Source organism: Alosa pseudoharengus, unplaced genomic scaffold (genome assembly GCF_046254945.1).
Source record: "Alosa pseudoharengus isolate Yale_2024_CS ecotype anadromous, Long Island Sound unplaced genomic scaffold, YU_APseudo_1.1 YU_APseudo_1.1_scf_24, whole genome shotgun sequence".
Classification (NCBI taxonomy): Eukaryota; Metazoa; Chordata; class Actinopteri; order Clupeiformes; family Clupeidae; genus Alosa; species Alosa pseudoharengus.
In genome coordinates this window covers 18,893,732-18,912,011 of record NW_027468689.1, presented here as the reverse complement: position 1 = coordinate 18,912,011, position 18,280 = coordinate 18,893,732, and the positions used below count along the sequence as shown (strand labels likewise).

The window sequence follows — 18,280 nt, the reverse complement described above, 5'->3', positions numbered from 1 at the left end:
ATTGTATTGTAAAACTCCTAAACAAATGCCACCTTGGAGCCACGACCCTCCATTGCTTCAACAAAGGTTGGAAGACGGATCAATTTAAGGTATCACGTGTTCTGGATGAGAGGTGAATGGAAAGTCTGTGTCATTTATTCCTCCAGCTAAAGTACTCCTTTAACACACATTTTACATTCCATAGAGACCATGGCAGATAACAAGTGTGAGCCGTTGCACACAGGGGTCTAATAATAGTATGTACTCAAAATTAACAGCCGTAGAAGGTAATGTACTTTAAAATCACCAGGATAAGTGGGAGACCACCACATGTTGGTACTGGGAGAAGCATTTTACCACACAAACTGGACCCACAGATGTTTTTTCCACCCAAAATTATTAAGGGATGAATCTTAACACACTTGTTAAGTAGAGTTTGAACTCCACGTTGTGCAATCTCTTACAAACTCTAATCACCTTAGAACTACACACATTTACATGTATATTTGACACTGAAGCTCAAGCACAAACACACGCATGCACACACACACACACACACACAGCTGTGAAAAGCTGGCACGCACACACACACACACACACACACACACACACACACACACACACACACACACACACACACACACACACACATATACACACACAAACAAACAATTCTTGTATTCTTCTTTCTAATTTACATAGAATAACAGCAGCCTGGAGAAGAAGCCCCACATAGACTGAAAGGCACTGATAATTTAGGGCAATATGAAACAAATGCTTTTCCCAGATAGCTGCTTAGTCTGGAATGGATCTGGCCCAGATAAGGGCTCACATCAGGGCCACATGTGGCCTGGATCCATTTGAGAGTTGGCTACTATATAGGGGCAAAAGCTGTAGCTGCCTTCAGCAACCACTGCTCTACAGTCAACCACAGCATTATGGTGAAATACATCTCCATGAGGCCAACAGAAAGTCAAAACGAAAGTGTGTGTGTCAACAAACTTTTCACTTCACTTTTGCCAACTACTAAAGACAGCTGGAGTCCTCCCACCCCAACCCCACTTTCACCCCCATCATGCTGTTCTGCATTCCTTTACACTCCTTGCGCTCCTGCTGACCAACCCTTCATGGACCTCAGCTTCCAGAATGTTCTCTGTGTGTGCTGCCCCTTCGCTTTGCCTTCTGTCTCTCCATTAGGGCTGCAAAAAAGTGCCGACCATCACTCTTGGCTGAGGTGGCACTTACCAGCTGAGGCTAAGCGGTCAGCTGAGCCACTGAGCCTCAAACCTGGCAACCCGTCAGACCTGGCAACCCCGTCGCGGCTCCTTTCATCTCCGTTCTGCTAAAGTCTTATTCAGCGGGAAAGTGAATAGGAGTCAAGGGAGGACGCCTGTAATCCAGGGCCCTTGTGTTGTGTGTGTACGCGTCAAGGAGAGCGCTCAGAATAGTGGAGATTAAAGCTTTTAGTGGCCAAGGCTGTGGCTAGAGTAAAAAAAATATGTGGCACACACACATTCGAGTAGGTAGCCCTGGTATGTATGAAATTGCAGTAAAGTTATGTGGCCATGTCCAAGTGAGAGAGAGAGAGAGAGAGAGAGAGAGTGAGAAAACAGGTGTGCCACCTGGCTCTGTGCGGAGAGGCGTAATTATGGTGTCCTGCTGAAACAGGTGCTCCTTGTTGAACACGTGTTGAAAGCATGGGGAGTCAGTTGCATTGAGTAACAGTGGCAGTGCTTGACCATGTTCATGCTGCAGTTTTTTTTTATGTGTGTGTGTGTGTGTGTGTGTGTGTGTGTGTGTGTGTGTGTGTGTGTGTGTGTATGAAACGTGTCCCACCGCCATTGTGTGGAGTGTAGAGTCAAAGTGGGGCACGTTCAGGACGGCATGGTTCTGCTCAGGCAGAGCAAGGTGTGCGGTCTCAGGTGCTGTTCCCCGGCTCCTGCTCGAACAGCAGCATGGCCAGCTGCGACCGCGCGCCCACGCCCTCCAGCGTGCTCTGGACGCAGCGGTGAAACGAGTCCTCGCTCAGACGCGGGTTGCAGGTGCGGTTCCGGTAGCGCTGGTGCAGAGCCGGTTCCACTGCGCGGAAAACGTGCAAGCCGGAGTAGCGGACAAACACGTCATAGACGTCCAGCGTTTCCAGAAGATCGTCGTTGTCCTAAAGAATTATTTTTTACATTTTTTTCAAATTATTAAAGTCGCATTGTGTGATTATATTACATGATCTTTACATTACACAAACTAAGAAGAGAAAATATATTTCTAAATTCAAACTTTAACTTCGATCTTATAAGCTGACTTATAAACAGCATACGGAGGCATCATTTCCCTAGTCAAAGTACTACACAAAAACACAAAAAAGATAAATACACAAAAAATAAATAAAATATAAAGACATTTTATGTTAAATAACTGATTGCTACCAATCGGCTGAGATATTAATCTGATACATCATTGTGTACATTTTTTACATGACAATATATATATTTACGGAAAGTATTTGGAAGTCTCGGCTCTTACCCGGCTCTCTTGGGTGTCCGCAGCCATGTGTGTCCTGGCCGCCATGTAGTCTGCGTTGTAAAAGCAGGCCTCGTCGAAGGCGTATCGGTCAAAGTGCCCGGCCTCGCGCACCAGGTCTGGAGAGGCCGGTGGCGGCTGATCGTGATAGGCCACCTCGGGGTCGTAGTCCTGGAAGTGCATGGGGAAGAAGGCCTGCCAGCCACTGATAGCATTCATCCGGCAGCGGTTGAGGAACTCGGTGGTGACCACTGTGTCCGGCGTGGCCAAGAAGAAGAGCGTGTCGACCGGGTGTTTCCGCGAGACGATGTCCAGCACACGAAGCAGCGCCGGGCTCTCCGTCTTCACGCTGATCCAGGGCACCTTGACCGATGGATACTTGCGCTCGTATGCCGCCACCTTGGCCTTGACCTCGGCGAAGATGTCGCTCTGGGCCACGCGCTGCGCCTCAAGCGGGTCGTAGATGAACAGGAAGGTGAGCACGGCGTTCTCGGCCGTCTCGAACAGGTTGGACGCATACAGGTCGAGGAAGTGCAGCGCCACGGCTCGTTCCGAGCTGACCAGCGGTAGCAGCACGTGGACGCGAGTGGCCTCCGTCACGTAGGGCATGGGGATGATCTCCACCTGGCTGAGCGGACGCACCAGGTGCACGCGGCACACCAGCGGGCCGCTGTGTCCGGCCTCGGTGCGCGCGTCCAGCTGCAGGTCCAGCGTGTACTCCATGCCGCGCGTCGGGTCGAAGCGCCGATAGCCGTTGATGAGCCGCTTCTTGGACAGGTGCAGCGTCGGCGCGTACTTGCGGTTGAGCTCGGCCACCGCCGTCTGGATGATGTCGTCCACGTCCAGACGGTCAGCGCCCTCTAGTGGGCACTTGGGCGAGCCGTCGGCGCAGGCGTACAGCTGCTCCTCGGTGAAGTAGTCCCAACGCAGGACCTCGAAGCGCGTCTTTGGCTCAAAGGGAGGTGACACGCCAATGGGCCAGTGCGCACTGCGGTTCCCATCCACGGCTACCTCACTCACATTCTTTATCTCCGCCTGCATAAAGGAAGAGCGGAGTAATCAGGCATGAAGACCTGTCTGTCTGTGTGTGTGGGTGTGCGTGTGTGGGGATGTATGCGTGTGCTTGTGTATGGGTGTGTGAGAGTGTGATTGTGTGTGTGTGTGTGTATGTGAATATGTGTATCATATGTGTATTAAAAATGTCGGTACCTGTAACTTCTTGGTTTTGGATTATGTGTGTATATCTTTGTATGTGTGTGTGTGTGTGTGTGTGGTGGGGGGGGGGGGGGGGGTTTTCCTGACAGTGTGACTGCAGATTGGTTTTGAGTTTTGTGTTCATCTCACCTGTAGTTTCTCAATCTCCTCATAGGTTCTCTGCAGTTCGATCTCAGTAAAGTGCTTATGCAAGCGATATATCTGATCGGGTTTGGACACAGGGTGGACGGACAGGGCATTCCGGAAAGCTCCGCTCTCCTCTCGACTCAGATCAAAGGTTGGCTCCAACGCAAAGTAGTTGTACTGCAGACCCTGCAAAGAGGAGTCAAATGTTGTTTAAATAACAGTTATCAACAAAAAAACCCCAAAAATAAACAAAAAGAATACAACAATAAACAATTAACAATAATATTGATGAAAAATAAACAACAATATTACAATTATTGTTTGTTACAATATTAACAAACATTCAGATAAATCCATAGAGGTGAACTGAGTGAACCAAGGCACGTGATCGCACATCAACCACAGCCACAGTAGAGGGGCAACTGGGATGTTTTGATTCATTAAAGCCCTTCTCTCTGCAGGGGGCTGTTTTCAGCAGTCGGGGCTTTAGTGGGGTCAGAAAATGTGCCCTGTCCCACCGGGGCTCCAGCGAGCTCCAGCAGGTATCACCTCAGCTGTTTATCGTCTGCGCATAATTAGCCCTGATTAGCTTAAGAACTCCCAGCAGGGGGGAGAGCCATTGGCCCTGGAGACAGAGAGGAGGTGGGAGTTTGTGTGTGTGTGTGTGTGTGTGTGTGTGTGTGTGTGCGTATGGGAGGGGGTTCGGGGGGGGAGGGGATCTTGTAGGTGGAGTGTGAGGAGATGTCAGGAAGTTGTCCACTCTGTGGGTAAGCCTTGGCAAAGAAGCAGTGCATTCATTCCCCTGAGGCGCTCTCATTCATTCTCTCTCCACATACGTAGCAACTTTCCATTGTTCCACTTCAGCCCCACAAACAGGGGGCGTTGACCCGTACACGCCCGTATGGGTTTGAACGTGCCCTTCTTTTAATTACGTCCCTCAAAACAGAAATACACTTTTTCCAGGAGTTTAAACAACACTTTGAGCATATTGCGTGGCTGTTTCAGCTAAAAAAAAGACACCCTCATAAATCGAACATGCCCTCTCTGAGCCTTACTTCACTACTTAACTTCAGTTGTAAATCTGTGATCTTGAACACACCCATGCAACAAAAAGAGAATAGAATATAGCCTTTCACATACACATCCCCGTGCTGCCCTGATGCATTCGAACACACCTATCCTGTCTTCAAGCATCTCTGTGTGTGGAGGAGCATGAGCTTGTGCCCATTGGGCTCAGATGTTCCCTATGGGAAGAGCACCAACACTGGCCTCTGGCCCCAACCATGGCCCTGTGAGTCCTAACCATCTCCAGCTAGTGTGCTCACAGCGCTACAGATCCTGATCAGAACCAGAGGTCAGCAAGCCAAGCCCTCAGTGATCTGTTACTCATTGTGTGTGCCTCTCTTTGTGTGTGTGTGTGTGTGTGTGTGTGTGTGTGTGTGTGGGTGTTCCTGTGTGTGTGTGTGTGTGTGTGTGTGTGTGTGTATGTGTGTGTGTGTGCGCATGCTCCTGGGTGTGTGTGTGTGTGTGTGTGTGTGTGTGTGTGTGTGTGTGTGTGTGTGTGTGTGTGTGTGTGTGTGTGTGTGTGTGTGTGTGTGTGTGCATGTGTGTGCATGTGTGTTTGTGTGAACACAAGGGTGAGGATGTACAGCACATGAGTTAGATACACCCTGAGTTGGAATAGCTAGTCAAGCAGAGCTGTTGAATGAATTCAGTGTTTTCGCTGTGTGTGTGTGTGTGTGTACATGGGTGAGAGATGCACCCTGGTTGGAGAAGCTATCAAGCAGAATGATGGCCTCAGCCAGATCAGGCTATTTAGAGCGTAAGGAGTCCATGTTGTTACCCTGCCAGTGCAGAGCAGCTAGTTTGATCCTCTAAAGTCGCTGCCAGCCAGCTCAGGGTAAAACCCTCATCAACACGCAACTCTCTCCAACACACAGCCAGGGCTTATGAGGAGTGATAGCTACCCAGAGTTTTTTTTTTGTGAATAGTTGTAGAGAAAAGATAGAGTGTGTGTGTGTGTGTGTGTGTGTGTTTGTACTGTATGTCTGAGAAGGAGTGTGTGTGTGTGTGTGTGTAGATATGTGTGTGCACATATTTTAATGTGTGTGTGTGCATGCGTGTGTGGGTGTGTGTGTGTGTGCCTATGTAAGAGTGTGTGTGTGTGTGTGTGTGTGTGCCTATGTAAGAGTGTGTGTGTGTGTGTGTGTGTGTGCCTATGTGAGAGTGTGTATGCACCGCCCTGGCTCAGTATGTTTACGTCTCAGAGGGGGATTAGTTTGGGCAAATTGACTGCTGATTGTCCTGGCCAGCAACAGCATGCTGTGCCACAGCAGACCATGCCGCCCTGTGCTGACCGGCATGCGCATCCCCTCCTGAAACAGGCCTCTGTCTCAGCCCATCCCGCAGCGAGGCCTCATGGTAGCTGTGGCTTCCTGCCGGGAGTGCCGCGCTCCGGGATAAAAAAAAAGAGTCCAGTTGAGTACAGCACAAACAAGGCCGCGCCAGGGGAGAGAAATGTCCACACCGGCATCTTTTTCAGCACCCGTTCGCTGAAGTCATGTCGGGACGTCCAAAACTTGTTCCTCTTTTTTTTTTTTGGGGGGGGGGGTGATATTAAGTAGCAAGTTACTCTCTCAACACTGGAGTCTCACAAGAGTACATATTTTGGAGTGCAAGGCTAATTTGTGTCCCATGATGTTAATGAAACCTAACTGGATTATCTATGCTTGAAAGCGTAAATGACTGGGGGAGTGAGAGAGAGAAAGAGAAAGAGAGAGAGAGGGAGGAAGGGAGAGAGGGAAAAAGAGCGAGAGAGAATCTGTACTTGTGTGTTGTGGCTCCCAGCTGCAAAGGATTATGGGATGCACAGTGAGGTGCAGAGGCAGAGGGTGTTGCTTCATCAGGAGTTACGGGCGCAGATGCAGAAGAGTCTAACAACAGAGTCATTCACAGAGTCCCACTGGAGGAAAAGTGGAGGAAAGAGGGAGAGAGAGAGAGTGGAAAACAGAGACGGAAGGAAGGATAGAGAGAAAAAAGGAAAGAGAGAGACTATGGAAAGGAGAGGAGGTAGAAAGAGAGGAGAAAGATAAGGGAGAGAAAGATAGAGGGGAAAAGGGCCAAGGTAAAGACAAAAGAGAGAGGAGAAAAAGAGAGAAAAACAGGATGAGAGATAGAGGAACAGGTAGTGGATGAGATGATGACACAGAAAGAAATGAAGAGATAGAGGGGGGGTTGAAAAGAGGGAATGAAAGAGAGAGATCACAGACTCCAGGCACAGCTCAAACAAAGGCATGGCTGCGTCACGCTCATCAACCGCCTGGCTTCGGCTACAGAAACATGCCCAGGGCCAGAGGAGAGCGTTTAATCGGGTCTCCTCAATTGTGCTGGCAGATTTGCTTCGGATCAGGCCAGGACATCCAACAACGCGGTACAGAGGACATAAACACAAGCAGCGGTTGTTCTGCTGATGCTGCTGCACCCCGTAAGAAACAAGCAAAGCATCCAACCCTGAAGCTGGAGGCTTGTTCTGACCGGCTGGACCAGTCTGCTAATCCCACTTCATGCCTCATCAGTCCATTTATGTAGTGCTATCAGTTTTCAATATACAGTAGGGGTATTTATTTACATATTACAGTAACAATGTTATAAAACTGTGATTACAATAGCCTGGGAATACCCATACGAACCTTTGGCAAATTGGTGATTTGCTCTGCAGGTCGGTCTGGCCAAGAGGCCATTGAAGCCCATTTCTAATGTCCCTAAAACATGGGCACGCAAATACAATTGCTAATCCAGCATGGACGTGTATTTCTTAAGTTTAATTTCACTGCTAGTTACGAGTAGCCTGGCAGGCCATCCTATATCATTGAAGTATATAGTCTGGAATCGAATCATTCACCTGCTTAATCCAAGGGGCGGGCAGAGAATTGTCTTTCAAACTGCCTAGGCATGCAATAGGCCAGCGCTACGACCATATCCGTATCCGGTCGGCAAAACGGCAAATACATCCTTCTTCGAAAGGAATGACTTAAGTGCATTGTGTTGCTCTACTATCAAAGAAAAGCACAAGTCCAACTCCTCCAAAGTTGACGACAACGCCGATTCAAACAACCGCTCTTCGTTCGCCATAGCCACCTTCCTTGTTGTTCAACGTCGCAGGACTGTCGCTATCCTGTTAAGCCCGCCTTAAGACTCTCTAACAAAATAGAGCGCTGTGATTGGATGAAGTCCACGGCGTCAGCCAATAGAAATTCCTATGGTTTGATACTAGACGTACAGGCTGAGCAAATTAATTTGCCGCCGCTAGGGTGCGTCTAGATTTCTAGGCTAAGTTACGAGTGGAACAACAAACAAACAAATAAATAAGTAAAGTAAGTTGGTAGGTAGAGTAAGGTGTGGGAAGCGGTGCGGTAATTGTCGGCACCGGTTTTCTACAGGAATCTGTGTTGCTTTGGCTAAAGGCATCTCCTAAATCTCACTCACTTCACTTTAAAGTATACCTCACTGGATAACAGACCAGCTATGTCTGATTAGTGCACAAATGAGGAAATGACACGATCAACTCATTCGTCTGGTTGATGTGACATCAAAACTGTGTGAAAAACAAGCTGTTTCAAACACTGGGTATTGGTCGTGATCTGACGCTGCACCAGATGTGTGGAACAAATAGGGAAACTCACAGTTGTTTGTTTTCATCGAGTTAGCCCATTGAAATGCAACTGAGAAGCTTTACTTTCAGGTTTTAGTGACCAGACGAATGGGTCTGTCTCACTCACCTCCAGCTCGTCCACACAGTTGGTGTTGGTGTAGTCGATGATGCATCGGCCGAGCCACTCGTCCGGCCGCACGCTGACGATGTCGTTACGGCAGTGATCCAGGAAGGGCTTGATCTTTAGGAGGAGGGCGCGCGAGAGCAGGTACCCGGCCTTCCCACTGCAGAACCTGCTCTGTCCCTCCCCTCCGATGAACTCCTCCGGCCGGCCCATGTACAACTCACGACCGATGCTCAGGTGGTCCACCAGCGCCTTGAGCCGGTCCGGTTGCGTGTAGACGTCGTCCTGGACCAGGTAGAACCAGTCAAAGTCGTCAACGTGGTGCTCCAGCAGGAAGCTGACCGTCTGGAACATGCCGACGACGGGCCGCTCGTCGCCGTGGGTGATCACGAGCATGCCATGCGGCACCTTGCGGTTGCGGCCGCCGGTGAAGAATGCCAGCCGGCCGTCCAAGTGGTGGTTCAGGGTGCGGTTGACAGCCACACCCAGGGAATTCAGCGTGGCCTTGGAGGTGAGGACTCCGACGAAGAGCCGCTCCCTGATGCCCAGTTCTGTACTGGCATACTTGGCCCTGAAAGACACACAAAGACCATACTATTCAGGAGGAGAGTGACCCATACACTTCATACATCATACTATTCACAAGGACAATGCAAATGACACAACATACTATCCACACAGTAAACTATATTTATGAGGATCATTTTGTTGCAGATTTTCTTTGTCCATTTGCACAGAACATTTATAATATTATAAAAAATATAGATCTCAAGCTAAATTGGGCCTAGGTGACCTGATTTTATTTATTTTGGATTTGAATTTGAATTTTTTTTCATGACTTCTGCAAGCTACGACCACAGTGCCAACTACAGTGCAGACAAAGGAGAGCGTATGAGTTAGCTGTCCAGGCCACATATTAGGTGGGAGGCCCCATGCATGTAGTTCAGCCACCATCTGGAAGCATGTCGTAAGACACCACAGGTGAGCGGGACAAGGGTTTACAAGGAAGGAACTGCAGCTCATATTATCTTCATCTTTTCCGGCTCCAGAGCCAGGAGTACTCTCATGGCTTGCTTGACAAGGAAACACCCGGTGCACCAAATTGAGTAGATTTTTAGGAATTTTTAGCGTTTGTTTATGTTTATATTTACAATTGTTAGCAGACGGTTTTATCCACAACAACGTACATTAAATTGTAGTGAACTGAGCCTAGCTGGTTCATGACTGAACTCCCATAATGCTGTGCAGTGTATGTGTGTGTGTGTAATGTTGATGTTGGTTTTAGTATGAGTAATTGCGTTTACCTTGTCATGTATGTGTTAGCTGGTATAGTCTTTCTTTATGTTGTACCTCATGTGTTTACCCCGTGTATTGTATGTGACTACCCTGTTTGTGTATCGTGCTTGTTTAATTGACCTCCTTTGTGTTGCCTGTGTAATGACGTTCGTGTGTTTTGGTGTGTAACCAATAAAACCATCCTGAGACAACTTTGCAAGATTGTTACATTGGTGTCAGAAGTGGGATGACGACCCCTACTGGAAGGGAGGAGAAAGCTGCAACTGATGCCCTGGCAATGATGAGTTTCCTGCCAAGACGGCTCTTCGACAGCGCGCTCGCCCATGGCCACCTGCTGGGCCCAGCAGACGGAGCCAGCCTGCAGCGTGACCGTGACGAAGAGACCCGCCACCGGCAACAGGAGGAAACAAACCGGGCTGATGGCAGCATCCCGCCACTTGAACCCGCTCCACACGGGAGCGATGGAAACCGGCCGGTCCCCGGTGCGACAGCGGCGGTAGAAAGGCGCCCCAGCGTAAAGTTGCCCCACTACAATGGCGAAAGGCCGCTGGCGACATACCTGGTACAGGTCCGGCTGGCAGCCAAGCTGAATGGCTGGTCGGCGGAGAGAACGGGCGTACAGGTGGCGTTGGCTCTGGAGGGGGAAGCGCTACAAGTATTAGAAGACCTACCACGGGCGGAGCAAGTAAGCTGGACCGCAATCGAAGCAGCTCTGCAACGACGATTCGGCCAGAGAATCTTCATCAGCGATGCCAGAGAACAACTCGCTTCCAGACGGCGACACAAGGACGAGAGACTGGGCAAGTTCGCGGCTGACCTGCAGCTGTATGCCCGGCGGGGCTACCCAACGTACAGCCAGGGTCTACATGAAGAGATGGCACTGGAAGCGTTCGTGCAAGGCATCCACCCAGAGCGGCTAAAAGAACACCTTCGCCTGAGCGCCCCCAGCTCGCTGTCCTCGGCCCTCGCGGAAGCCGAACGGGTGAAAAACATCTTCCGCACAACAGAGTCGAGGCATTGCATATGCCAGCCATCAATGGAGGAAGACAAGGAGGAACTGGAGGTGACGCGGCAGACCACGGCACAGCCACCACAACGCCGCCCACGCGAGTGGAAGAGGCCGGCCAGCGGAGACGGATGCCACCGGTGTGGCGAGCCGAGACACATCGCGTGGTACTGCCCAGCCCCGGCACCCCTCACGCTCGCGCCCCAATTACTAGAAGAAGGTGGCACGGCGGGAGGGGCTATGGATTGCATACGGCTGGGCCGGCTCGGCCAAACCAGAGGACTGTATGTGGACTGCACGCTAGACGGGACTCGGTGTCGCGCCTTGATCGATACTGGCTCCACCATCTCGCTTGTGCGCCCCGGTCTCTTACCCGGCACGCTGGTAGCCAGACCCAGAGGCTGGGAAAAGACAAAAACACGCATCACAACAGTTACCGGAGAACGAGCGGAACTGTATGGACAAAAAGTGGTGTGGTGAGACGGCGAGCCGCCGGCGTTGGTTGGCTAGCATTCAGGATGATTGCATTCTCGGCCTGGACGTGCTAGAGAAATGGGGGGCTGTGGTGGACATTTCCCGGTTCACACTACACTTGGGGACTCGTGGCGCTCGTGGTGGTTCTGTGTTGACTACAGGCGCCTCAACCAGGTAACCCGAAAAGACTCCTACCCGCTCCCCCGCATTGACGATGCGCTGGACAGTATTGCCGGCTCCTGCTGGTTTAGCTCACTGGACTTACGCAGTGGCTACTGGCAGATTGAACTAGCCCCGGAAGCTCGGCCGAAGACAGCGTTTACCATCGGGCAAGGCCTGTGGCAGTTCCGGGTACTTCCATTCGGCCTATGCAACGGGCCAACGAACTTTGAGCGGCTGATGGAGCGTGTCCTGGCGGGCATTCCACGAACATGCTGCGTGGTTTACCTGGACGACATCCTGTGTCATGCAACAGACTTCATCGGTGCCATAGGACATCTGGAAAAGGTGTTTGACGCCATACGGAGTGCTGGGCTCAAACTGCACCCGAAAAAGTGCCACCTGTTCCGGAGGCAAACCGGATTCCTGGGCCATGTCGTGGGGGCCGCCGGAGTGGTGGAGACGGTGAGACGTTCCCTGTTCCGCGCGATGGTGCTGAGCTGCGGAGCTTCCTGGGCCTGGCGTCATATTACCGGCGTTTCATCCGGGACTTTGCTACAGTCGCCAGCCCGCTGCATCGTTTGACGCACAAAGGCCAGCTCTTCGAGTGGACGCGAGAGTGCGACGCGGCATTCCGGCGGCTGCGGAGGGCGCTATGTGAGGCCCCAGTGCTCGCTTTCCCTGACCCTCAACTGCCGTTCATCCTGGACACCGTCCTCTCTCAAGCAGGCGAGCAGGGCGAGCAGGTGGTCGCATACTTCAGCCGCTCACTGGACCGAGCGGAGAAGAATTACTGCGTGACCCGCAGAAAACTGTTGGCTGTGGTGGTGGCAGTGCGCCATTTCCGAACCTACCTCTACAGCAAACGGTTCCTGCTGAGAACGGACCATGCATCGCTCACCTGGCCGAGGTCGTCTCGCCACCTTCCACTACCAGCTACAGTGATCGAGAGACCAGAGACAACGCACCGCAGCCCAACACCACAACGCAGCACTGCAGAGCGGCAGCTGGGGCCATGGACGCGCAGTCGCTGGTGAACGTGATGTCAAGGGAGGAGATCCGGAAGGCGCAATCGGAGGACGCCACACTCGGCCGAGTGTGGTCATGGATCGAAGCCGGTCAGCGACCGCCATGGACTGACGTATCAGCACTCGATCCAGAGACCAGAGCGATTTATTCACAGTGGCCGGGAATAGTAGCATGTCAAGGACTGTTGTATAGACACTGGCGAGCTCCTGATAGACAATCTGACATTTTCCAGTTGCTGGTTCCTGCTGGATTACGAGCCCGTGTACTGGAACGGGTACATGGGGCAGTGGGGGCGGCTCATTTCGGCATTGCAAAATCTCTTCGTCGGCTGAGGAGCCACTTCTATTGGCCGGGATGCAGGCTGGACGTTGAACTGCATGTTCACTGCTGTGACGCCTGCACAGCGAAGAAGGGCCCCACGCGACGCTCGCACGCTCCGCTGCAGCAATACGCAGTCGGGGCTCCCATGGAGCGGGTAGCCGTCGATATCATGGGCCCACTGCCAGTGACAGAGCAGGGAAATCGCTACGTGCTCGTAGCTATGGACTATTTCACTAAGTGGCCGGAGGCGTATGCAGTGCCAGATCAGTGCGCCCAGACGACAGCGGACAGACTGGTCACTGAGATGTTCTGCCGGTTCGGGGCACCGGAAGAGCTCCACAGCGACCAAGGGCGGAATTTCGAGGCAGAGGTGTTTGCTGAGGTTTGCCTGCGCATGGGCATCCGGAAAACGAGAACGACACCTCCGCATCCACAAAGCGACGGGCTAGTGGAACGGTTTAATCGGACGCTAGCAGTGCAGCTGGCCATATTGGCCGACCGCCGACAAAAGGACTGGGACTTACACTTGCCCCTGGTGCTGTGGGCATATCGCACAGCGGTGCAAGAGTCAACAAAATGCACACCGGCAGCTCTGATGTTCGGGCGAGAGCTACGCACGCCGGTGGACTTGGTGTTCGGTTCGCTTCCGGAAGCGGAGATTGGAGGTAAGCCAGGGCTGGAATACTACAAGCAGCTACGTGAGAGACTGAAAGGAGTACACGAGTTGGCCAGGCAGGCTATGAGTGAAGCTAGAATACGTCAAAAGCGAGCTTACGATATGCGCTGTCGCGGCCAGGAGTTCCAAACCGGCGATAAAGTTTGGGTGTACTGCCCGGAGAGAAAGAAAGGCATTTCCCCGAAACTCACTAGCCAGTGAGTCGGGCCGTGCGATGTCTTAGAGAAGCTGTCTGACGTGGTCTATTGTGTGAGACTGATTAAGCGTCGGAGAGTTGTGGCTCTCCACCGTGATCGACTGGCCCCGTATCGACCCCTGGCCTCAGCTGAGGGTCGTGGAGACTTGGACACTGATTCTGTGGACCTTGGTGACAATGGAGCTGTGGCTCTAACACCGGTCACCTTGCAGCCGTCCCCAGAAGTCACCGCCGCGACAGCAGGGCGCCCACAACGCCAGCGTCGCGTCCCAGCCAGGCTCATGGACTGACGTAGGGTAAGACTTAAGTCAAAGGGACATAGACTAAGTCTCGGGGGGCTGTGTAGTGAACTGAGCCTAGCTGGTTCATGACTGAACTCCCATAATGCTGTGCAGTGTATGTGTGTGTGTGTAATGTTGATGTTGGTTTTAGTATGAGTAATTGAGTTTACCTTGTCATGTATGTGTTAGCTGGTATAGTCTTTCTTTATGTTGTACCTCATGTGTTTACCCCGTGTATTGTATGTGACTACCCTGTTTGTGTATCGTGCTTGTTTAATTGACCTCCTTTGTGTTGCCTATGTAATGATGTTCGTGTGTTTTGGTGCGTAACCAATAAAACCATCCTGAGACAACTTTGCAAGATTGTTACAATATTTTAACCAAGGACCAAACGAAACACACCGGAAAGGTAGCTCATGCCTACCTTCAGCATTCACAGAGAAAGGATTTTGTTTTTGTTTGGAGGGCAGATTGCCCTCACTTTGTTGTCTTTCAAGTTTTCGGAGCCTGGGCTGCCTACAGAGACAGTTTTTTTTTTACAGTGTACACACTGAATGGGCAGTTAGTGGATTGTGAGGAGATGATTGGTGAATGCAAAAAATATGTCATAGGCTTGAAATCACATACAATCACGGACTGCACCTTTAATGCCTTGATTAAGGATGTAACATGCACAGTGAATCAGCTAAAAGTCAATACACATATGAAAATGAACAACAAAGCCCCTCCTCCGCATTTAATCCAAACATTCACAATCATGCGAGCAAGGACTGTTGTTGCTAAATTGCTATTAAATCAGGTTAGCATAATAAGCACGCTGCACAAATTTGTTCAAAACTGTTGCATTCAAATTGACTGAGTTCTTATCATCTTAATCCCGATGTAGCCTAAATGGAAATGTATTTTTCCAGACTCAAAAGGGTCTGTCCCAAAGTATCACTTTGAAACTTAAACACATGCGGGGAAACTGAACAGTCAAACAAGACTAGGATGAGGTAGCCAATTAGGCTACTTTGTTTACTATATTTACAGGCTAAAACAGTGCCACTGACAGCTGAAGCAGCAAGAGACTGAAAGGTAGAAAGAGCTGTTGGAGCCTAATGTCTTAATAGTAACAGCACCTAGGCTATAATATCTGCATAATGTATGCTGTCATGAATAAATAATCAGAAATACAGTTTTTTTTATCTTTATATCAGTTCATATAACAATATAATAATAATAATAATAATAATAATAATAATAATAATAATAATAATACATTATAATGTAAATATTATAATAATATTATAGGTTACATAGCCAAATTAAATAATATTATAGGTTACATAGCCGAAATCAATTTTTAAATTCTAAATTTCAATTCATGTCCCAGAAGAGAGGGGGGAGCAACATTAGGAAGGTATAGATTTTAGGAGACTATTAAATTAACTTTGTGAAGCTATTCTCTCCCTCTGTGCATAGATGTAAGAAGAAACACATACAGTATCCTCTGATTGACCACAATAGCTGCCTGTATCTTCTCCTTCTCTAGGAAAATCACTTGGGAACACCTCTTCACAGTTTTGCGTCAAGGAGCACACACGCCTGTCTGTGTGAAACGTCTGGGATGAATGGATCTGTGTGTACATTAAAGCACGTGTGCACCAGCAGTTTAACGTCACGTTTAACAGACCACATGTTCAGGGGAACCCGCCTATTACGTTGAAAGAGGTGCCTTTCTATTTATCTTATTGGGCCGACAAATGTATCAAAAAATAGCTTAAGTATAGGCTACATAAGCAGCTTTGTTTGTTCAGTAATAGTTTACAAATGCATAGATCAATACATGTATTGTATTACAACAACATAATACTAAAACAGTATTGAATTTTGTATGGTTGCCAACATGCGATGAATAGCCTAGAATGTCATCGGAGGTCCAGTTCACTCCACGGGCACTGGTGGGATAAGAAGGGTTTTCCCCCGAGGTTGCAGTGCAGTAAATATTTTGAACACATGGAGGCTGAGATTACTCGCGTTCTTATCCGTGATTGACAGCTAGGGTAATGTGCTCTTTTGACTTGCTTAGGCTGCAACGACCAGGGGTCACTGGAGCCTGATGTGCTCCTCAAATCACAGCAGGTTCAGTAGGTTCGCCTAAAGAAGCCTGGAAAGCGGACCACATGCAGTCCTACGTCAAAGCGCAAAGCAAAAGGTGCTGGAATTTAGAGATGGAGAATAGCGAAGGCGCTGCGTTTAGGCTACACGACTTGTGTAAACAATCCATGGCCTCAAATGAGGATGAATGTGCACTTCTCTTATAACACACACACACACACACACACACACACACATGCCGATTCGCAAACTCGTATTTAGGAGTAAGATATATTTAGCTTAAATGCAGCTTTTCATTAGTTTAGCTATTTTGGTTTGGCCTCCCGAGATTGGTGCGGGCAACACCTGACTGCACCTTTATTATCTATAGATTACGACAGGTAGACCACCAGACAAATTCAAAACTGTGAACGTGGCTCAATTTGTTAGACAGGGTCAATAAGGCCGATCGAGGCCTGCATATTCCTTAATAAGAAAGAGTAAACATTTGCATTTCATTTGAATCCAGGAAAAAAACATCAGCTTTCACGCGTTGCATTGATTTGTTGCACTGTAGAAAAGCTCTGTAGAAACCGATTCACAATAAAGAAGCAAGCCGCAGACAGACTAGCCTACATTAAAGATACAGGACCACCAATGCACAGTTTATGTAAAGGCCTACTGAGCGTAGAGTTAATTCACTGATAGAGATGTCATGAGCTGGCCAGATGTGGCAATAGGTAGGCATGAAACATATGAACGGCCCCTATACTTGCGCCCAAAGTAAACATCCATCACACCGGGAGAATTTGCCTCTATAGCCTACTTTTCGGACGTCCTACCTGAAAACTTTCTTGGGCTGGACAGGCTGAGCTGGCTTCGTGTAAGGCACTATTCTCGGCTCGAAGTCCTCCTCGGCGTCCCTATTTTCGGTGGTGCTGGTGGAGATCGAGCTAGGCTTTCGGGCTCCTTTCAGACTTCCCGGCTGGCCCAGCAAAATGTCTTCCGAGGCGGCAATACCGTCCGACTCGCACGACTCGTCCACCCAAGTGACGCTGAGCAAACTCAGGGTGAATCCCAGCGAGATGCCGACGATAACCGGCCCTATCGGCCTGATGAGAGAGATCAACATCGAGAATCTCATGCTGGCCGTGCGGGGCTCCAAACGCTGTTGTTATATCTGCCTTTTCCGCGGACGCGCTCTCTAGCGAACGATTGTGATGGGTCGGGGATGCTTTCAGAGGTGACCTACGGACGCTGCTGCTGCTGCCCCCTCCCCAAATTCTTCCATCTAGCGTTACTCGCGCGGAGGAGGCCAGACAGACCGCGTTCTGTCCCCGCTAGTCTCTGACGTGTCACCGCTCAAGCCCCTCCCAGCATCCAACGGATGGCAGGCAAGCTAGTCAAGACAGACACTCGCCAGTTTGCCACCCACTTACATTCCACCCGTTGCGACCAAACACTTGTAGGACCATCTGCAAATCGTGACCTCTCGTTCAAGCAAAGGCGTACATTTAATGCTTTGATTTCTGATAGAGCGCCTTAGCTATAGCGCCGAGCACTCGAAATGAAACAAGGCTTCGACGAAAAAGCCTATTATCCCGGGCTGCAGTTAACGCACTAGGGGGCGATCTGTCGCCCAAGCTGGCAACAGCTGCGGCTGCGACTGTAATTTTTGGTCTCTGGCAGCTTTACCCCGGCTTGTTTGCATGCTGTTTCGTGGGTAAAAAGAGGACAATCCCGTTGACTTTCAATGTCGGCATGCCCAATGTGTAAAATCGAGGCCTCGTGATTTAGGCTTAGCGCAACATGTGACCTGTGAATGGCACATCCAGATTCCTTAGGTGGTCAGGATTTATTATCATTATTCATTACACATGTTTCTCCGTTTGACAGCCCTCTGTAATTCAGTTTTGCAGACAAACCAGGTGATGGTCTGCTGTTGACAGGAGTGAGAATATGGTCCTCCTTAGGCCAGTTCAAAGGTCAATAGTTTATGAGTGGATCTGCATTCTAGACCAAGAGAAGGTCTGTTTTCGTCATTTTTAGAAATAAAATGAGGAATAGGCTTAGAGAGTGAGCGAGAGAGAGAGAGAGAAAGAAAGATAGAAGGGAAGTGTGTACTGGCCCTCACAAAAACCTTGAGGGTAA

At 49.8% G+C, this 18,280-nt stretch overlaps 1 protein-coding gene across 1 annotated transcript; it reads right to left on the bottom strand.

Annotated features, from left to right (window-relative positions):
• Window positions 1-1,756: 1,756 nt before the first annotated feature.
• chpfb (chondroitin polymerizing factor b) lies at window positions 1,757-17,401 on the bottom strand. Its single transcript, XM_076303370.1, has 5 exons — window positions 16,972-17,401; window positions 8,616-9,183; window positions 3,841-4,023; window positions 2,500-3,531; window positions 1,757-2,137 (listed from the first exon to the last, which is right to left on the bottom strand). Exons 1-5 carry the CDS (start codon window positions 17,271-17,273, stop codon window positions 1,898-1,900), a joined length of 2,325 nt encoding a protein of 774 aa, XP_076159485.1. The 5' UTR covers window positions 17,274-17,401; the 3' UTR covers window positions 1,757-1,897.
• Between the last annotated feature and the right edge of the window lie 879 nt (window positions 17,402-18,280).

Coding starts and splice junctions, on each gene's coding strand:
- chpfb (XM_076303370.1), bottom strand. CDS start 17,273: ATGAGATTCTCGATGTTGATCTCTCTCATCAGGCCGATAGGGCCGGTT. Junction 4,024..8,615: donor ACTGTGTGGACGAGCTGGAG/GTGAGTGAGACA, acceptor TCCTCTTTGCAG/GGTCTGCAGTACAACTACTT. Junction 2,138..2,499: donor CGGACACCCAAGAGAGCCGG/GTAAGAGCCGAG, acceptor ATAATTCTTTAG/GACAACGACGATCTTCTGGA.